Source organism: Gnatocerus cornutus, chromosome 1 (genome assembly GCF_029298725.1).
Source record: "Gnatocerus cornutus isolate USDA-ARS CGAHR chromosome 1, icGnaCorn1.1, whole genome shotgun sequence".
Lineage (NCBI taxonomy): Eukaryota > Metazoa > Arthropoda > Insecta > Coleoptera > Tenebrionidae > Gnatocerus > Gnatocerus cornutus.
This window is the reverse complement of record NC_142233.1, coordinates 32,857,306-32,879,650: the sequence shown is the minus strand read 5'-3', so window position 1 is coordinate 32,879,650 and position 22,345 is coordinate 32,857,306. Positions and strand designations below refer to the sequence as shown.

At 42.5% G+C, this 22,345-nt stretch overlaps 2 protein-coding genes across 3 annotated transcripts in view; one reads left to right on the top strand and one right to left on the bottom strand.

The window, feature by feature from the left end:
* Window positions 1–22,081, top strand: part of LOC148181862 (nucleolar protein 4) — a 72,800-nt gene extending 50,719 nt beyond the window's left edge. The window contains exons 4-12 of one of the 2 annotated variants that reach the window (XM_088043063.1): window positions 18,917–18,971; window positions 19,258–19,332; window positions 19,622–19,758; window positions 19,938–20,081; window positions 20,172–20,378; window positions 20,433–20,579; window positions 20,679–20,857; window positions 20,909–21,093; window positions 21,140–22,081. In XM_088043063.1, coding sequence (XP_087899189.1) covers window positions 18,917–18,971; window positions 19,258–19,332; window positions 19,622–19,758; window positions 19,938–20,081; window positions 20,172–20,378; window positions 20,433–20,579; window positions 20,679–20,857; window positions 20,909–21,093; window positions 21,140–21,303 — 1,293 coding nt within the window. In that variant the 3' untranslated portion in view covers window positions 21,304–22,081. The remainder of the gene's footprint in view (window positions 1–18,916; window positions 18,972–19,257; window positions 19,333–19,621; window positions 19,759–19,937; window positions 20,082–20,171; window positions 20,379–20,432; window positions 20,580–20,678; window positions 20,858–20,908; window positions 21,094–21,139) is intronic. The other variant, XM_088043069.1, reaches the window with a different exon arrangement.
* Window positions 1–22,345, bottom strand: part of B4 (imaginal disc development protein B4) — a 110,408-nt gene that overhangs the window by 87,786 nt on the left and 277 nt on the right. The window lies entirely within an intron of this gene.

Sequence of the window (22,345 nt, the reverse complement as noted above, 5' to 3'; positions counted from 1 at the left end):
TACGGCGGGTAACTGGCGCACCAGAAGATTATATTGAAAGTAATTCAGGTTTATTGGCAATAATCGCGCCAGATATGGCCGCTGCAGACATGCTAGTCGGGGCTTTACAGCAGGAGCGTGGCGAGCTTGCACAAAGGTGCATTATTGAGAGGAATGCAGGAGCAGCAGTACGGACAATCATATTAACAGGCGCATTATTGCCAGATCTGAGATCCAAGAACACACTTTTGCGACCGCTGCAGGAATTGAGACAAGCGAAAAAATGACACTTTCTTCCATGTTTGTTCCTGCTACGACTGTAGATTTCTGTGGCAAAAAAGCCCGAATGCTTCCGCGTTATGGGAGTCTAGTCATGTCATGGAACGCATAAAACGCACGAAATTCTTTGTACAGTTTTATATTACGACACTCTCGGGCCATCAAACTCAGTCACTGCCATGTTTGACAATTTTACATTTAGTTTTAAAACGTATTTAATTAAAGAATAAATCTTTAGCGCAGAGTTTTTGTGATCCTCTTATGATCTATATTTCTTTCCCCTCGCCGCCCCCATGGTCGGCGGTTGTTTTTGTGTCGGTCGGTATTAATAGCTGTTAATGTCGCCGAGAAGTGTTGGTGTGTTACGTGTCGCGAAATTCAATTAGTCCACCCTATTCAATATTCCGAGATAAATAAAAAGATATGTTGTTCGTCGGCCGGCCGCCCCCGGGAATATCTGCGGTGGCGGCATATAACTATAGTCGTGCGGGGTTGGGTTAGGCTGACAGTTAGGTTCGTCCTGGGGTGCGTGTGTGTGTGACCCCCGGGGGTGTCGGGGGCGGAGGACAGCGGTATCCAGGGTGGACACTATCGATCAAACACTGGCCGGGTCGTTCGGACCGAATATGCGTGGGGGATGGGGAGAATATACCGTGCACACGGACAGCGGTCGTCAAACGAAGGGGGTGGTTTTTGGGGAATTCTTCGGCGATGACGTCACGTTGGGGGCTGTTTCTCTAAGTGGTGTAATTAGGCGCTTTCGGTAATTAGGAAGGACTCTCCGGGGGTTCCTTCGCCCCTGTCAATCGGATATCCGGTCTTAGGTTTTACGCAGCTTCCCTTGAGAGTTCAGTTCTTGCTGATTCGGCTGTCGAATACGAACGCGCAAAAAAATCCACAACAGGAGGGAAAAAGGTTTCGGATTTTTTAGAGAGAAAGGTTTAAAAGGATTAGGGTTGAGGTCACGGACGGGGATGGATGGAAATTTCGGATGATTTTTAGCATAAGCGGAATGAGGAAAAGGGTCGAGTGGGGTGCACATGTGCACTAGAGTTGTTTTCGAGGGTTTTTCTATTGTTCCAAATGGAAGTGTTAAGGGTTGCCAAGTGGAAAAAGGAAGAGGGGTCGTAGGTGGCTAAGCTTTTTTTAATGACGGATTTGTAACTAATTTCAACTGACTCAACCTGCTTATCTCCTCTAAAAAAAAACAACACAACAAGTAGATGGGCAACAACTTGCTTAAAAAATGTCACCAATTACAAATTAAGTTCATGTTCGCTGACATTTGATTGGAAAAACGCAGTCATGACATCGAATTAAATATTTAATGTCAATTAAACATTTAATTTAGCTTCCGTTCTGTGATTAGAACTATATGGAAACATAAAATGAAACTAGTTCAGTTCTTTTCAAAGCACAAAAACAAATCGCAAACGCAACAAATTCAAACAGCACCGATTTAAGTGTTTGCATTTCCCTCAAAACAGTTTAATTTAATTCACTTGAAACTTTATGTTTGCGTCAATATTGTTTGCAACTATCAAATACCGAAAGTAAACGTTCATGTTAATGATTAGTTAGTTATTTATTGCTCATTAAATGAGGATTTAATATCAGCGAAATAAACAACAATTTGTAAATAAACAATTTCAAGAAAAAGACAATTTGTATTCATTGAAAGTTGTGCGTCGAGTCACAAAAACGCTAACCATAGTCAGAATTTTGGTTGTTTTCCCCGAATTTTCCGGCATACGTTGCACCGAAAAAAGCATTCTCCGGCGCCACAAATTTTCCAAATAAACATTGAAAAAACAGCAAACAAAACACACTTTTAATTACACACAAACATCGTTCAATAAAACATTGATTAAAAGTGGTCTGGCTAATTTTCGCGTGCAAATTTATTTGTTTTTTTTTAATGATCGAGCGCGCGCGGCAAATTGGTTATAAAGTAGTCGTTTATCAACAATCAACAGGTCAGAGAGTTTAAAGCAAGGAAATAAAGCAACGGTTACAAACGAGGATCAATTAGTTGATGCGACAATTTCATTAGATCGCCTGAAACTATGATTTTTTTCCCGGCGCTAAAACAATGGGGCAATTTCAAGGGATGTACCGACAAATTTACACTCTGTTTGGTAACAAATAAAGTAGTCCGTATGCGGCCGGGTTGGGGGCGGTCGGGCGGGGGTTGAAAACTTGCTAATTAATTATAGGGAGGAAGGGCCGGGGCAATTACGTAATTGCGAATTTGTTGGCAGAGCGTGACATTGCCGACGGATCCACTTTTTATGGGTGATATGATAAACATGTTTGTGGAGACACAGCTGAGACAACAACCCGAAATCGGGGGATTCCCCAAACAACCCAACTTCCAAGTCAGTTAAAACTCCAAATTTAGGACGAAACTGTCAAGATCACCGATTATGCGTACATCAAACCCCTTCGTTGCAATTACTCCCTCCCCCTCTCATTTTTCCGATCGTGCCCCATTTGCCGCATCCCCGTAATTTACCGTGGGGTGGTTAGGTGCGCCGTTTACATTTCCACTCCGATGTGTCGTCTACGGAGGGAAAACGGGGCTGAAACCCGCAGCACCCCAATATCGCCATCACGGCTGACATTTGAAGCGGACGGACGGGGTTGCCTGGCTGTCTGCACCCTTATCTGTGGGGGTGTACGGCAATATCGCACGCACCCGACACCCCACTAATCAATCTACTCTCTCGCTGAGTCCTTCCGACGCACTCGCCACCCTCTCACCCCGCGCGACCATCCTTTAGCCGAATCCTGACGACGCCGGACAACCCCCGACGCTATTCTGACAATGAAAATAATCTGAATCGAACGGAGGTGATTGATTTTTGACGACGCGAGTTTGGGGTTTAATGAGGGGGGGCGGAAAGTGCAATTGACAGGAATGGGAAAGAATTTAATTAGCCACAGGGTGGCTTAACCTTAAACGTAAATGTACGTTTTGTCATTTTTCTCAGAAAATGCAAATGATAAGAATTTGAAATTTAGGGGGTAAAAGTGAGCGGATAAAACGAAACAAATAAATAGATTCACATTTACGTGATTTTCCGGTTATGCCGGAAGTGGCAGTCAACTTGCTTATTTTAAATAGAACACCCTATATTTTATTGCATGTTTGAATTCTCCATGCAAATTAAAGATCACTTTCTGCAGGATGTCCGGAACGTGGCGCACAACCAAGAAAGGGGGTAATTGGGTGGTCCCCCAGAGTACCAAAAAAATGTTAAAAAAAATCCAGATTCTCTGTTTTCGCAGGAGGGTCAAAAGAAAATTAGGAAAATGGCAACATTGCAGATCTGTACCTCCCATAAATTAAATTTTCAGTATTCAAAGCCATAGTAACGTTGCTGTTGTATTGTTGGCGTTAGTCAGGTCGGCTCATGAACGAGTAATGTAACTATGGTTTCATTAGAACGATGCCACACTGATCGAGATTGTTGATTCAAAAATTTTGATAACAGCTTTCAGGCATTTCTTACAAGATTTTTCCGATTTTCTTTGCACTATGCCTTTGCGCAAAATGTCCTTCTAGGTAACAAATTCATTTGAACGTAAAATTATTGCACAGAAATTTTGCCTCTTTAATCATATCTCGAAAAATTGAAGACATGGATTTTTTTTAACATTTTTTCGATGATCTATGACATTGTCTGATGATACAGTTTCACGGTGGTGCGCGACTTTCCGGACACCCTATATATACCGTGCTATACCTAAATTAGTATATCATTTCTGAAATATCAATTTTTCAAAAAAAAAATAATTAAATTTGCATTACAAAAAAAATATTTCCATTTTTAAGAATTTTTTATTTCTATTAGATCACCAAATTTGTTTATAAAGGATCCACATAAAATTGAATTGTCACCATTCCAAAGCATGCTTGAAAAATTGGAAAGAAATAAGTAAAAACACTTCTTTTTTGCGTATTTTTAGTAGGAAATAGGTGTCCAATACCTAAAGTTAATGCAAAATTTCATTGAACGTTTGTATTGTGCTTATTTTCCAATTGGCGATTTTTAAATAGCTTATAGGGTATTCATTTCGGAAAGAAAATTTCACTTCTGTTGAGCATTTTTTTTTACAAAAATCAAGATTCTGAAAGGGTTCAATTCAAGTATAGTATATTATACATAGTCACCCTTAATTTTAATGTAAAATCTGAAAATGCAATAATATATGGGGTGTTCCATTTTAAATAAGCAAGTTGACTACTACTACCGGCATAACCGGAAATATCACGAATATGTAAATATATTGTCAATCGATTTGTTTTATACGCTTATTTTTGTTCCCAAAATTAAAAGTTAAAGGGTTAATACCAGTTTTTTTACTCTGTTCTAAAGAAATGTCAAAAGTAGTCAAAACAGGGCATTCCGTTGGGATTTTGTTGTTCGTGACTTGGCCTCGGACTCTAAACATGCTCTCGGGAATAAAAAACAATTTTGACCCCTCATCGTGTAATATACTATTCCATACGACCATTGTTTCGCTCTCGCAAGTTTTTATTTTTTTGTGGTGTAGTTCAATGCGACCTAAACCGCGGAAATAATAGAGCAATGTCGGTAAGTAAGTTTCTTTTATTTAATGGTATTCATTAACTTGTCCGTCTATATCGTGCTAATTAGCAAAGACCAACTGCCGCTTCACGTCCTTATGTCCATCTCCTCATTCCTCCTCGTCCTCTCCCCTTTCTTTATTTAAATAAAAACGTAATAAAGCTCTCATTCCTCCGCTAATGAATTAATTCCACGTCGTCGATATCCTCACTAGCACCGAAATCCTGTCTCCGACATTCTTCTCTCATTCATTTTTAGCGTTCCACTTTTTCGTTGTTGGAGCGCTCACTCGCCTTGGCAATTTCCGTCGTATCCAGCGTTTCAATATCAAGGGTGGCAAAGGAGTGTCGGTCGGTCGGGTGGTGTATACAGGAGATACACGCCGCCGCCACCGTTCTCTCCAGAGTTCTCCCCCAGTCCACCCTTCATCAAGTAAATTGCAGCGGCAGTCCTCGTTTCGGATATCTGGCAGGTCTGAGCCCCGAGGGGCGCCGCAGCACGGCACTACGGAACGGGGGTTTGGGGGAAACACCCACACCACCCACGCCACGCCGCCTTCGATACCACCACGCAGAAAAGGTGAAGCTACACGGATGAGGAATAACACACACAAAATGCGAAATATTCCCACAGTCTACCGTCATAAATATCTACAGGGTTGCAAATAAAATTACGGAAAAACGATTGACAGAGTCTGAATTAACTGTTTGAGCTAATTACTTTCTCTCGTTGTTGGCGAAATTGGCAGTTTTGCGGCGTTAATAATAATTGGATGAATTCCCCCGAAATCATGCTTCATTCTTTCCATCCACGAATCTTGGCCTCTGTAAAAACCCGTCCATTCCGCCCCTGCAAAAAGCGCGATAATTGCCCGCTGCGGCAATTTCCTTTTTGCCGTTCGTCTCAAAGGTCCGTTTTCGAGTCCGAAGCCGTAGCGTTTTTTTCGTGGCAACCGCACAAGTGCACATTCGTCTTGTTTGTCGTCTCAGATGTCAGCGGTTGCGGGGGTGGTTGCGTGTCGCCCACGACGTGCTTTGTCCGTCCGGCACTTGAATATTTTAACCATCTCAGTGAAAAATATCTTTGCGGACCCTCTCTGCTGGTGAAAAATGCAAAAACCCCAGGCGCGAGGCAATTATTCGGAAAATCAATCACGGAACTTACGCACACCTGGCGGAGGGTGGCTTTCGTTTGAAAAAGGGGTGGATACGGTCAAGACGCGCGTAAACACCCTCTAAACTTTAAGGGATGACTAAGCGGGACTTGAATGGAATTACAATCTAATCTGACGGTGAGCAGCTGAATAGGTGTAATTTTTAACACCCAACCCCCATAAAATGTAAAAAGGGTGTTTATAGGCGCACCCTCTGCACCTATCGGTACTTGTCGTATTTTACCTTCAACTTGGTAATGCGATTATTGTCGGGACAGTGACGAGGGGATCCATTGTTAGCAAGTTGCGAGCCCGAATTTCGGAGGGAGGTTTCCATAAAAAATGTATAGAATACCTGATGCACTGTTCTGTTGTGATGGAACGATCAGAAGAGGCCACGATTTAAAATTTAAAGTATCAAGTTGACATTTCGCCAAAATAAATAAAAGTCACCAACTGAAAAAAATATGGAAATCTCAATACAGTAGACCCTCTCACCAACGCACTGGAAATATTATTATCCTCCGTTCGTTTAATCACCGCTTGTCCATACTACAATACGCTGTCAATCCCCGCCTCATAATTAAAATGGAAGGTATCCATTACTTAGCGTTTAAGCCATGTTTATGACTTAAGTGCCTTTAATAATATTACCATGATCGGTTCATTGCTGCCACATTAAAACGTTACCAACCGCAGTACAGATTTATGAGGAACAGCGACGACCCTGGGACAGATCCCTGCGTGACACCACCGTGATTTCGGTTTCGAACGTAAACAAAAACTATCGATTTAGGTTTTAGGGTCACCCCCGTCGGGTGAAAAATCCCTCCTTAATCAAATCCATATTTCCAGGGCCCGTGGCGGGTCCGAAAAAGGGCGTGCGGTTGGCATTCCTGTTCCAATTTAAATTTTACATATTACATAAGGGTGCGTGGGGTGATGCATTTTTAAAAGGTTCACGCTCGACTAACGCCGACGACGCTGCATCTTCAATTACTGGAAATAAACCGGGATTATCGCGATAAAACGACATGCAGAAGCGTGTGAAGCGTCTTCGCAGGAGTCTGCATTTTGATGAGCTTTCCTGTTTTTTCGCGAGACATCAAAATGAGTTGTAAAAGCCGGGCAATTAAACGTGGGGGAAAGAACGGATTGGAATACTAGTTACTTTCTTTTCTCGGAGTTTTTATCTACGACCTGTAATCTTTGCGTCTTCTTCAAACCCACTTGACTTCACACTAATTTCTGATCTTATTCGTTCTTGTCTTTTTATGTTCGCCCGGTATATGTCGGTGGGTCGGCCTCAGATCCCGCCGCGATATTCTTGCTCTGATTGTGGCCCCACCTCGCCCGCGTAAAAGTCCCATTGAAAGTCTTTGTGATGGTTAATGGGACAATGGTAATGTCCCACGTGAACAGAGCTCATTGAGCGGCTTCCTCTACCTACGAGTTTCGATTCTACCGCCCCCGTACAGCGTGCAGCGCATTAAATCCTTCAGGCTAGAAATAACGTTGCTACCGTCGCCGACACGTGACCACGTTTTTCGCTCAAAAGTGGGTGGTTTTGGAAATTTGGGGATGATAAATGAACTAAAAATTGGTCGCCTTGTGGAATTTATAGTGGAGGTGTGGACGGTGTGCGGGCGGAGAAGGTAGACACTGGCGTCATCTGTAGTTTGAACGTCTCGTTTTTTGAATAATGTGGTATTTGGTGCGTCCGGAAGGCGTTCTTTAATTGGGACCGTTCGATGGAGTCGAAAGAGCTCGCGGAATGTTGGTATGAAGAAGTCGAGTTTGCATAAATTGTGTTCAATTTACAAGAGCACCGCAGGACAGCTAATAAATCCACGCGGGTTTACGGGTTATTACAAACGCTCCGAGTATTTGGTCGCACGCAATGAAGACAAGAGGGCGCTTTCGAAGAAACGAAATCGGGAAAGCAGTGAACCGCAGTAAGGGTAAGCATCGGCCCACCGCGCCTCGTGTGAACCCTTATCCGGTTGTCCACCTACCGCCCTCGGCGCTGGGGTGAGTTGATGACCCTTCCCTATCCTTGAGGGTCGAAGTGGTGGGTGGAGGGAAAGGGGCCGAGCACTCGCTAATATAAGGTTTCCAAGGGGTGCAAGCTCGCCTACTTGGACGAGGGTACGATTCACTGTGTCTTTGACATTATGTACACCAGGGCCGGATCGATACACTCTTTTTCGCCCAGTTTTATAAATGTTGTGTTAAACGCATTTTATGACCACACCCAGCATAGTCAATTTTACTCGTCAAAAACCTCTACGTGTTAACGTCCTAGTTCTTGACTTTTACGTCTCCTTCTTCCGCATCCTCTCGTAAACTCCTTAAGTGTTTTATTCCGACGTAGCTTCATTTGCAAGTTTTTCGCATATTCTTGCACGTGAGCATTTTATTGTTCCTCCGTCGCCGTCACGAACTCCAAGTGCCGATCCGAAGGGGTGTGTGCGCGATTTTTGCCTTTATCTTGGTCTGGCATCTCTCGAATTCGTCGTATTGTTCTTGCGGTGAAAGTCGGCGGCGTGTGAACTATAGGGAACTGTTATCGGTAACCATTAAGACCAGAGTGCCGCCATAAAAGCGAACCCATCAAAAGTTGTCTCGCTTTAGCCACTTAAATGCACAGTTAGTGCAGGAATCGTCGCGTTATGCGCGCCCACGTATTCGTCCTTTTCTATTGTGCATGATCGGACGAGGACGAAAGAATGCACACATAAATCTCACAAGGATAATTCGACAGAAGGGAATTATTCGCAGACGGCAGATTCGGGACTCATCAGCGCAAGCCGCCACGTGCCGAAAATAACAAAAAGAAACTCTCTAATCTCTCATTAAAATCACCGTCGTCGATTTTTTTCCAAAAATTGCTGTTTAGATTTTCCCATTTTTCATCCCCGCTCCATCGATCCCTGTTTTCCATAAATTAATTCCGGAGACGGTCGGCTTATTCCGAATAATGGAAGTGGCCCGCACCTCTCGATTTTCGTTCCGGTCCTGCATACCCCTGGACCCCACCCGACCGCACCCCTCTTACGGTCGTGACATGTCGACCACCCACGGTACTCTACGGACGAGCCGACACATCGGGGTTGGCGGTGATGGAAAGTTGTTTGGGGGCGGAAAAATCCAACGAAAATGTGTATATTTCCTTCCGAAATGCGAACATTTCTAAAATCTCTGAAAACCCGTCCCTCGCTTATTAATTTTTCGCTCTCGTCTAGCAAACTTTAACCCCGCAATGAAACAGCCCAAAATTGAATCCCGCCCTTTCTGGGTTAATTATTTATTTAGTCCGAAGAGATACAGTCCTAAATGGGGTCGAGCGCGCCACTGTGCTCGTCCTTTCAGACAAAATATCCTTGAATAGAACACAGGTCCGAGCGACCGTCATCCGGGTCTGAAGGGGTTTCTTGAGGACAAAGGGTTGTTTGGGGACCACCCTTGCTCGATCGCTTTCCTCAACGCTCCCGCTTGCAATTAGCGAGAGCATATTGGGGGTTCTCGATAGATTTAGACTACTGACCCGTCCCATTAGTTTCATTAACTGAGATCAATGCGAGATATTTGTAATTCATATAGGAACAGTGAGAGACGAGGTCGGCTGGGGCCAAAAAAACGTCCGACGGGCAATCTATCCACGTCACGAGGAGGCGGCGGCGATTTTTTAACACGCCACCCACGGAGACACGGGAGAAGTCGCGCAGAAGAAATTTCGAAAAAAACGCCGGCTCTGCCCGTCTACAGGGTGGACATTCTCAAGTCTAATATCGAACTGTCAATGTCAAATTTTTGACTTTTTACATTATAGTACAACCTCGATTATCCGTGCTTCTCGAGACCAGAACCTGCACGGATAATCGAAAAACACGGATAATCGAGTTGTTAAATATAATGTACGTTTAAAACAACGGAATTATTTGGAACGTTTTTTTAATACAAAATATATAAAAACTTTAACAAAATTCATCTTAACAATAACAATTTTACTATTTGAAAGAAATTGAAACAATCAACTCGTATCAGACATTAAATAAAAGCTAAAATAAAAACTATTTTGGTGGAAAAAAACAGGTACTTTCATTTATTTCTATTTTGGTCCAAAACTTTTCTCTGCCACTTGAGTTTTCAGTTTCCTGAATTATGAAGGTTTTTATTGCAAAAGAATTGATTTCAATCATTTTTGTTAATGTTTGCAAACACTTCTATTTGAAGACAACAATTTTAACTCATAATTTTGTTTCTGCTGTCTGCAAGTTTTCTAACATTGGAAGCAAAAGTGCGAAGTAGTTACTCAAAATTACTTAAGTAGTAACTCAAAATAATTTCCGCGACGAAATTTTGGGAAGCGTATAAAGTCTATTTCAGCATTAAAATCTCCAAATTGGCTATGTCAAAGGTTCAATTTTATTTTGTGGAAATTACTAGTTTAGTTAGTTTATTGATTTTTTAACACTTTTGGTTTATTTTATGAATATAATTGTTAATTTTCCAAAACGAGAAACAAATAAATTTATTATTTTTCTTGGGGACAACTCACACAAATGGTATTTATGTATATTCTTGAAAATAAAGCCAAATTGCAACTACATTAACAAAAAAATCAGATAAATTTGCCTTTTGTAAAATTTTGTTACACAGTGTAATCGAGGCACGAATAATCGAGCGAACACCCTTGCACGGATAATCCGCACCCGGATAATCGAGGTTCTACTGTACTTGACTCACTTATCAAAATGTCATTTTGGGTGTCATTTTTTTATTCGAACAAGTAACGTGCGACTGTTCTCATTGGTGATTAACGTCACATCTTGTTGTTAATTTTTGTTTTTCCTGTGGTTGGTATTTAGGTAATAATGTCAAACTTTGGCACGAGTAATGAGTGTCCATTAATGAGATAAAGCACAGTAAAATTACAACTTTACTACATTATGAATGAAATTACAATCTGTAGTAGAAATAGTAATTAGAGATAAGACTGTGAGCGTATCTTTCCGCGCTCTTGACCGCCGAAATCAATTATGTTTACATCCGCCCCCTAAAAGTATAAGAAAGCCAAACAAAACCAACCCCACCCTCCCTCAAAAGAAAATTTGACCACAGCTCACATCGCACGTCACCCTCCTCCTCTTCGAGCGCCTCGTCCTCTCCCGCCCCCACGTACGTGAGGCAGCAAGCATTCGAACGGACGCAGGGGTTATCTTTTGGGTTGAGGTCGGTTCGCGACTTCTTTGACAATCGTAGTTGTCGTGTGTTGGTCGAGGGAGGGGGAGGCGACGCCTGAAGTGGGGATGGACGCCTGCGTCGCGCGACGCGAGAGGAAAGCAAGGAATCATTGGGCGGGGAATATCTCTCGTCAGTCGCCTTTGACACGGGTAACGTGACGGGTGTTCGTGAAACTCTATCAAAAACAAACGAAGAACGCACACACGGCGTCGCCTACTGCGACAGTGAACAGTGAAAAATTTTTTCACCGGCGACTCGATCTGATCTTATCAGTGCCGCGGAATTTCGACAGGACCAGCCCGGTGACGTCAACAATCCTGACCTATCGCAACATTAGAAACAGTTAGTTGGTCACGGACGTTTCCAAGGATGTCTAGATTCGTGCATGTGTTTTAATTTGGGTTCGATGACGTCGTGAATTTTTGGGGGGGCGATGTCGGCGAAGCGCAAACCAAGTGCCATCATCCAGCACCACAAGGTAAGGGGATTGGGGCGATGGGGGCTCCCCTGCGAGGACCCGCATGCCGGTAATTTATGACCCCAAGGTTATTTATGGCAGAAAGACCATCTGGAATGCGACGTGTTTGCAAGACTATATTAAGAAAAAGAGATAAGAGGTTAACCACATTTCGCGAAATAAAACATTACGCGCATTTTTTTTTTATCTGTTTTGATACAATAATTGCGTTATCACTCCATTCGGAATTACTTCGCGATAACACGGAATGTCACACGACTGTCATTGCATAACCTAAAAAAACTTACCCCTGATGAGGGGTGGCATCCCCTCCACTCATTATAACTCGGTCACGCGAGAAGTCCAAGTTCGAACCCGACCCGGTGCACCCATTTTTTACATTTTAATTAGAACGAAAATAGCGACATGACTAGCCACATTTCCTTGTTCTAGATCTTGCAAAAACATAACCTTACATTCGTGAGTTTTTCCCTTTAAAACGTACGCAATGAAAAAAAAGTGGGTCAAAATGCACATTCTTCTCATTTGGACCATTCACGCTCGTTTTGGGTTATTTTGGGGCCAACATAAACATATAAATTTAAATGTGCAGGCACTGCTCGCCCATTATCCTTTCTTTGCATTTTATATTTAGGATTGAAGGGTGGGGTCTGTTGACCCCGCATAATTGGGCTGATGTTTCGTGACGAGTGCTCCATTTTACCCTTTTCAACGCTATTTTTGTGCGGTAATACCCCAAATTTACTCAGCTAAGTATGTTCGAAATTAGGGACGTAGGGGAGACCGGGGTAAAATTATCGTTCGAGGTAAAATGATTCCCTTTGATTCCCAAACTGCCCTTAGTTCCATATATACATAAAATTATTATATATGTTGCTGGACCTGCGGATATTGCAGACAAGCACCTGATGTAGTTCTGAGGATATTCAAAAAAATTACAGCGATATTTGTGATTTTTCTTGGTTCGACCTAAGGTAAGGCATTTTTTAATCAAGTGTATTTTACCTTTCGAATTAAAATTTCAAAATGACACCTGTGGTGTTTTAAAGGATTAACAACATTAAACTTTCAATTTTTTTGTAGATTCAGTTGCAACATTGCTTGTTGTAAATTTATGGATTATGTTCTTTGTTCTTATAGTACTTGGAGTAAAACGATCCCATAATCATTTTACCTCTAATATGAATAATTATATGATATTTGACAAAAGACAGTGATAAAAAACAAAAGCGAGAGAAAGAATCTTTTCAGAATGTATTTTTGTTGTAAAAAATACAGGGTGTCCGGAAAGTCGAGCACCATCGTGAAACTGTATCATCAGACAATGTCATAGATCATCGAAAAAATGTTAAAAAAAAAATCATGTCTTCAATTTTTCGAGATATGATGTGTTAAAGAGACAAAGTTTGATGCGAAAATTAACGATTTCTGTGCAATAATTTTACGTTCAAATAAATTTGTTACTTAAAGAACATTTTGCGCAAAGACATGGTGCAAAAAAAATCGGAAGAATCTTGTAAGAAATGCCCAAAAACTGTTAACATAATTTTTGAATCAACAATCTCGATCAGTGTGGCATCGTTCACGTGAAACCATAGTTACATTACTCGTTCATGAGCCTACCTGACTAACGCCAACAATACAACAGCAACGTTACTATGGCTTTGAATACTGAAAATTTAATTTATGGGAGGTACAGATCTGCAATGTTGCCATTTTCCTAATTTTCTTTTGGCCCTCCTGCGAAAACAGAGAATCTGGATTTTTTTAACATTTTTTTGGTACTCTGGGGGACCACCCAATTACCCCCTTTCAAGGTGGTGCGTTACTTTCCGGACACCCTGTATATTCGCTCTTCAAAAGAAAAGGATTGGATTAGATGCAGTACGTGTGTGCCAAAAATAGGCTCATGATCAATCTGCAAGAGTAGACGAAGAGAAAAATATATTCACTTGCAATTTTTATGCGGCGAAATTAAAAACTTCTAAAATCAGAAAAACTTTTCGTTTTTTCATGTTTTCAATAGGAGTCTCTATTTTGTTGTTACTTCTTGTTATTTAAATATATTTTAAATATATATAATATATAAATAATATAAATATAATATAATATATAAAAATTAATGCTTAACTATATTCACTGTTTTCACTAACTTTTGCTAAACTTTTTGAACATAACACATCCTTACGATTGAAAGGAATCATTTTACCCCAACCGAGGGATTATTTTACCTCTAGTCCATGGGTAAAATGATTCTTTTGGAGTTTTGCACTTAATTATTATGTTAATGAAAGTGGTGCAAAATTGTAGATGCATTTTTAGGCGAACTTGCAGTACATTAGTTGTCAAAGCATAAGTGGTAGATTTATCAATATAAAAGTTTTGTAGCTATGGCGCTAACGACCTTATAGGGATCATTATACCCCGATATCCCGTACATTACCAAAAAAAGGGTTTTTGAAATTTATCTAATAATTCCCAATAAGTTTCGACTAGAGTTATTTAAATAATTATGAAAAAAAGTCACCAAGTAGCCTAAATTCGGCCAAACTTCTGCGGTGATGCTAAAAATGGTTACCTGGACGCCGGCGCCGTGGCGACGATAAGCCTCCAACGAGTTTTCCATTAATAAAATCGCTTTGATAAACACACAACAAAGTGCACTATTATAGACAGGTGCCAGGTAATTGCAGTTCGCCACGTGTCGCAAAAGTTCCCATCAGTTTCGGGCAGAATTTTCTCGGTAAAAACTGCCGCCGCCTGATCGGCTCCCGATCTATAATTAAAGAAATGATGCGGCCCGCGGCCTTATGCAAATCAGCTACTTGCACAAGTCGTCTGGTTGACCTTGCAATCCACTGAACAATTCAAGTAAAATCAGATCCTGGGATTAGATGGGACAATGTCTCAATTATGTGACGCAAAAATCCGATCGGTGACTTTCGACGGCAATAATCCCAGTTCCAAACCGACCTAACCAACCGTGAAATTGGGTAAATCGGACAAAGACCGGCGCGACGCGTCGGAAAGCGCTGTTGACTTTTCGTTCTTTCTTTTTGCTTAGAGGGAAAACAGACGCAAGATAAGGACGTTATCGGTCATGGCGAGTCGAGGATTGTTAATGTGTTAGTTAACTGTATTTTCTGCATGAATGCGTGCTCAGATTGCCCTCGTGGCATCTGCCGCGGTCGAGTTTCCACAAATAAACAATGTGTGAGGAAGAGGGGGGGCGGCGGTTTTTTACAAAAGGAAACCAAAACTAGGAGGCGGAAATTAGAAGAACGCCGTCCCTCGGGATCCGCAGAGCTCCGGTTGTTTGCTACTCATTACGATTTTTTCTGATATTTGCCAATTTACCCCAACCCTATTGGAGCGGTTTTTAATCGGATGACTCAATCCCGGATTACCTAAACTGACGATAATTTTTTTGTTACCTCAATCAACATTTATTAACATCTAAATTCAAGTTTAAACTTTCTCCAACGTGAACGAACTAAAATTACGACATTTGGAGATAAAGGCGGAAGTCCAAAACGTTTATTTCGTCACACCCCAATTGTGCCTCTTCACAAATATTATTATTACAAGTGAAGAATAAAGTGCAGTAAAGACCTCTAATTACCGCAAGATAATTCTTTTTAATTTGCCACCAATTAAACAAAATTCAATTTGTTTTCACGTTCCTAATTGAATGATTTTTGAGTTAAAGTTGACTTTGCTTTGTCCGGTAATGCAAAGGATTTTCCACAATAAATCACCATGAAAATCCCAAATTGAAAAAGAAAAAACCGCACAAATCCACAAAACTCTCCCAAACAAGCACCGCTTTGTTCGAATTCCGTTTAATTAACCGATTTCCACCGTAAAAAAAACATTTTTATCGAATATTATAATAATAGAAATAGATAAGCACCTGTTGAACGAATCCTGTTGACATGGATAATTGCAAAAATTACACCGCACGTTCCGCATTGTCCTTTGTAATTTGCTCTTTTTTCCGACAAATCCATGCACTCAATACACGAGCGAACATCGGGCGAAATTCAGTTAATAAAATATTAGGCGACTCCAAAATACTCTCATTCCCTGTAGGGGCGGGGCGCACTCCCCTTTCCACCCCCTGCATGACAGTGCTCGCGTATTTACTGTCATTAGTTAATTTCCATTTTATCGATCATCCTGACATTACAACGTAGGTGGCTGCGATATAGTGACCGGCATAGTTTGGGGGTTGTGGGGACGGCCAGTTCTGCTATCGATCCGCCAGCAGGTGCACGCACGTCCCCGATGGCCCGGGGCGGCGCCCCCATTCAGCCACCCCCTGTGGTGATGTCAGCGACAAGACGGCCTAATGAACAACTCAGGGCCTAGAACGGCGCCCTGAGGCGAACAGGGCTTCCGGATGCCCTGACCTTAAACTTATCGATTTTCGGGCAGGGGAAAGGCGATAAATCGCACCGCGGCGCAGCGATTTTCGCAAAATTAAAAAAAAATAAACAAAATTCTGTCTTAGAATGCCGTTTGAGATGGGTGTGGGGGTCAAAATATCACGGATAATCCTTTTCAACAAGTTTGAAACGTGACTGCCCCCTGAAGTTCTTTGATTAACACTTTCACGAAATTTTGACAACGTCAAGTTGCTTGACATGAACAAAAGAGTGTTTCTTCAATCAGAGACGTGACGTGAAATTCCAAAGCCGTCTGAGGATGTCATGATACAATTCGTCCAATTTTGGCGAGCTGGTGAGATCAGACTGGCCCTAATTACTTGTCAAAAACGATGTCAAATGTCATCACCATGGGAAAAGTGGCTGTTGTTTGGACTAAATTCTTGGGGTCGGAAGTGAGCGTATAATTAATTGTCCCTGTCAAAGATATAAATGAAGTTAGCTCCGACCAAGCAATCACCGATCTTTGACATCTGTCAAGATGCGTCATTACCGCCAACGATCGTAATATTCCCCTTTGAAGGAACGACCACCGTGGCAATTTGTAATCCGAGTCTCTCGAGAGTCTGTTTTTTCTCATACCGCCAAAGAATCCGATCGATTTTGCATATAAAGTTAACGGCGTGGTTATCAAGTGCAACATGCAACCTATTGTTTCGGATATGAGTCTCATATTACGTCTAGCTCTGGAATATCCATTGACAATCACGTGATACACATGTCAGTTAACAGCTCGTCTCACACCTCTTGAGTTGCACCGCATTCCTTTTTTACCCGGTAAGTTGAGACGACTGGGATGATCGCGGTTTTTCTCCTACAGATAATTTCGCGCCCTCTATCGGTCGGTTCACGAACTCTTCCCTTATCTCTCGTCACCATTCTCGCTTTTTCGTCTCTTTTTAACCAACAAGCAACAAGGAATGGAATTGTTCGCCGTAAGCAGACGACAAGTTGACGGGCGTTTTGTTGAGATTGCGGATTTTGCAACGGAAAAGGTCAACGTACACCACACAAGATCCACGCATCCGCACAAAGAAAAAGGCGATAATTAAGTTCGAGAGGACAACAGGAACCGGGAATTAGTGCCTCGAAGGCACGAAGACTAATTTGGTGCGAGCTCTTGTGACGAAAAAAAAATTACGCAGGTGGCGGATGGTTTATAAAAGGAAGAACGGTGTGCCATCTGCTGTTGCCGCGGGATGAGTTGACAGAAAGTGAAGATGTTTATAAAGTAAACGGAGAGAAGACGCAATTAATGCTGCGAAACGACGCACCTGTGTCGAGGGGATTCGAGGGAATTAATTCCAGGGGCGCGCGAGAAAGGGAATTCGAATTCACCGCCAAAATACGCTGTGCTGAAAATCAATGCCGATTTTTATTGAGGTGGTGTCATTTAAATCGCGCGAAATAACAAGACGTGTCTATAATTTTTCTATTTACATCTGTGGGAGCTTGACGTTTCATTGACGTCGCCGATCGATCACTGATTAAAATCGTCCCGTAAACTCTCCGTTTCCTGCCGCAAATTTCCTGGCAGGCGTCGCCCCCAAACAAAAATAAAACCATAAACCACAACCCCGATGAGTTTCCTCCAGCTAAAATAATATTCTGCGAAGTTTTACGGCTGTCATTGTATCTCGTGGCTAAGAATAAAATTTTACTGCGTACCTCCATTTCTTCGTGTTTGCATTTTTTTTCGCGACTCCCTTTCTCTCCCAATTAGTCCCTCGTCGGACGAAATACATTTAATGATTTCCAAGTCGTAAGTAGAACAAGATGTCGGGCGTGCAACAGGTGTTGTTTAATGTTATAACCGGAAGCATCCGACCTGCAATTTTCGATTGGGCTTGGGCGCGGTTGGCGCGGTGGCTAGCGAAAAGAGCACCTGTTTGATGGCGCGGAATCGACAATGCAACTAGAGTCCGTTGACTTGGAATCGGGGATTCGCAAGGTCGGCGTTATTGCTTTATAATTGAGTTAATAACTCATTAGAAGCGACCTGTTATGCAAAAGTGGTGAGGTCGGAACGTGAGGTAATTGGTTGCTTTTTAATTGCGTTTCGATGTTTCGGTGCTGTGGGACTTTAGAGCGGCATTGAAGGGAAAAAAGCTTTTAAGGTTATCGGAACGAAGCTGCGGACCGGCCGTCAAAATGAAAATCGAGAAAGAGTTAGTATTTCCTCGAGCAGACTCTGCATTTCCGTGCCGGCACTTTCTTCTTTTTGCAGCACGTCCCCGATTTTTACGGTCGGTGCAGCGACGCAAATGAAAGCCCAGTTCGTCTTTAATTGCCGAAAGCGCGCCGGTGCTTGGTCGTTATCCTTCATAGACCGATATAATATCCGATTTTGCAGAGCGTCATTACTCACAACATAGTAACACAAATTAGTACGTTTGGCCTTTTCACCTAGAAGAAATGGTAGCGCGTAAAAAGCCAAGTGCGGCAGTAAAAGACTGCCATTTTATTGCAGAGGCCGAGTTATGTCTTGTGTCTGGACGAGACGCACTGAATTGCAAATGCAGAAACGAAAACTGTCCGTTTTATTGTTGGAAGATCATAGCTTCGAATTTCGCGTTACTTAGCAGCAATGTTTATTCGCGCAATTTAAAATTATAATTGCTGAGTCTCAACCCGTGTTTATAATAATTACGTGTGCTTTTTTCTTCCTCTGCGTGCTCCGTCAAGCATGATACACTCGATCCAGCACGGAAAAACTGAATTTTCTTGCTTTTTGCAGGAGAATCTGTCGACGACGGAAGCGACGGACGCCGCTGAAGACGACCACTTTGCTGGTGAGTACGCCACTGGCTTTCATATCATCATTAACCATCACTTTTGGTTGGAGTGTAGACTTAACACTATACAAAGACATGGTCTAGCTCGGATCTAGTGCTCTGGGTCCGAGCTAGAGTTTACCTTGCGTTGGGGCAAAATTCACGCTTTGTCGAGTAGCAGGGTTGGTCCTACATCCAGGGTTGAGCCCAGTTTGAACTGTGCGAACTGGGTTCAGCTCGAACTAGACGTAGATTAGGGTAGTTAGAACCAACCCCGCTAACCGTGATATGATTGGCTGTGCAGGAACCGGGGCTATGAAAGACAGCGACAAGCTCAAGTTGATGCTCTTGGCGTGGAACTACCACAATCAGGCTCAAGGTAACACCAAACTTCGCAGGAGGCGCTAGAGAGGTTTAAAGTTTAGCCGCCACCGGCACTGAAAAAGTGCGGTGGATTTGAATTCGAATGGTGCGGCTATTGATCGAGGGGTCGTTAAGTTTCTTGTGTTTGAACTGCAAACCAGACGGCGTCGCTTTGAATCTGTCTAGTGTCTGAGAACACATCCACACTGTTTCTTTTCTTTTGAAATCATGCCATCACCATCAATCAGAAGAATGGACGGTTGTCCGCTCTATATCGTTCCCGGTAGTGATTGTGGCTGTTGCAGGCAACAGGAATGGCGACATTCCCGATCTGTCTTCGGTCCCCGGCGGCGAGGAGATGGCTGGTCTGTGGGCGCAGTACCACTCGGCTTTGGGGTTAGCGAAGGGGAAGGCCACGCCACCCACCAATCGAGATCAATCTGTGAGTAGCATTTCGTGTCCTCGAACCAAGCCTGCAGTTGCACTTTTCCACTTTGGAATTTAGATTACTTCCTCATGTGCAGCTGTTCAATGATAAACTCCATGTCAAGTGTTCTTTCACATAAAATTCTTGGATAATTGGTTGCTTCTTTTGGTAACGGCAATGTTATCCGTTTTCAGAGTCCAGTCAATGCAGACACGGGGTCGGCACATGACGAAACGAGCTCCAGCGGGAACAAAGAAGACGAAGACGATGACGACGATGAAAGCGATGACAAGATCGACACACAAACGCACGACCCTGAACGACTCAAAGCCTTCAATGTAAGTGTTAGGAAATAATTGATGGAAGCGCGGAATGCCAAGACCTCGGCTCAGTTAGCCTCGTCAAAAAACGGCGTTTTTTCTTTTTAGATGTTCGTCCGTCTCTTCGTCGACGAGAACCTCGACAGAATGGTGCCCATTAGCAAACAGCCGAAGGAGAAGATCCAAGCAATAATCGATTCCTGCACGAGGCAATTTCCGGAGTTCGCGGAACGCGCCCGGAAACGAATCCGCACTTACCTCAAGTCTTGTCGGAGGAACAAACGTGCCAGAGATCCGAATTCGCCATGGGACGCGGTAAGGCGCCTTTGTCTCTGCTTTGACACTCGTTGCAATTAAGCGGTTTTGCAGACGAGGCCGACTCCAGCTCATTTGACGTCAGTACAAGCAGAACAAATTCTAGCGACGGCTTGCGAGAACGAGAGCCACAATGCGAAAAGAATGCGATTAGGTCTGGAACCGGTCAGCCAGCCCATGCCCATCTTACCGGGGGCGCAAGTAAGTTCTACAAAGCACCAACGCGAACCATTCTTACAATATTGTTGTCCTTTTGAAATTTGTGTCAACAAAAATAATAACAATCGTTTTTCTTTCCAGCCCACCGATTCGACCGCCCCCATCAACCGCGGCATCGACTTCTCCAACAACACCCCCGTAAAGATCGAAGTGGACTCCGTGTCGACAGCGTTCCCCTCCTCCACCACCCCCTCAAGCACCCCCAACTCAGTTTCGAAAGCTCTATCTCTAACCCCCGACTTGAAGACATCCGCCTTGAGGTACTTCGCCCAAACTTTATCACTTCCAGACAATAACGCCGCTTTTTATAGTGTATCAAGCGCTGCAGCTCTGGGGGCGACGACCATGAATGGCATAGGGATCTCGAGTACGGCCGGTTCAGCCCCCACGGCGATGTACCGGCCGAACTTCTCGCAGGCGTTCCAGAGAGCAGGGCCGTACCCGTTGTTTCCCGGGGCAGCTCCGTTCGGCGCGGGAACGGGACTTCTTACCAATGGTGGGTTTGGCGTGTTATTTTCAGAGAGTTTAGACGTGTTTTTCAGGTCCGGCAGATCTGAGTATGAAGCAGAAGCCGCTACTCAACCATAAATTAAGTACTGGGGAAATGGCGGCGGTGAGACAGCTCATCACTGGGTATCGTGAATCCGCCGCGTTCTTGTTGCGGTCGGCGGACGAACTGGAGCAGCTGTTGATCCAGCAGCAGTAGACTGGTAGTCAATGCCATACGTTTGTGTATAAAGGACGATAGGAGAGTATTTTATTCACTAGGCACGAGTGATTTTAGCACTTAGAACTATGATACTGTTGATTCACTATGCATTCATTACTTGGACTGTTGTAAACTTTGTAAATATGATTTTTACTTATGGATTTTGCTACTTACGACGTGGAAGGAAGATGCTGAATTTATGTACAAACAAGTTTCCTAAATAAGTGAAAAAATATTTATTTATTAGAAGTTAGAAGAACTATTCTATTACTACAGGGGAAATTTTATTATATTTGATATAAATGTTGAGAATTTATTGTATGAATTGACTGTACCAAAGACATTGTATATAATCTTTAAAAAGTCGCCGATGTTTTTGTAATTATTGAATATTTTCGAAAGGAAACGAACATGATTTATATGTACTGTGTTTCGAGTGATTTTCCAAATTGAACGTTCGGGGGTTCCCCAACATAACTCTCGAACGACTTTAAGGATCTAGTGGTCCGTGAAGTTTTATAATAGGAACTTTTTCTATTATTTGACAAAGTTGACATAGAATTTTAAAAAGTATTTCTGTGATTGTTAGTAAGTGTGTAGATATACTGAAACATCAGGAAACATCTTACAAATTTTTGTAATCTATGTATCTGTTCATGTATATTTCAGACATTCCAATGTATTTCTGAATGTATATAATTAAATTGTATTTTGATCTGAAATCACTGCCAGATTTTGTGTATCAATAAATAATGTCCGCATTATTTTACTTTTACCTTTTTTGGTTTGTTTCGTTTTTAATTTGCTCCCGGAAGCGACGTGACAACAAAAGAACGTTTATTTTGATTTCTAAAGGGTTTTTGTTTCCTACGAATGTGGCGTCATTCAAATTTGAGATACGAAACTCAAAAGTTTATATCTCTTTCTGGTTTTCAAATTTAACAATGAAATAAGTAAGTATGATTCTAAGCAGAAGTTCTGAATTCTGAGCTATAATAACGCAAGTTTACTTCAAAAATAAGCGAGATATAAACCTCAG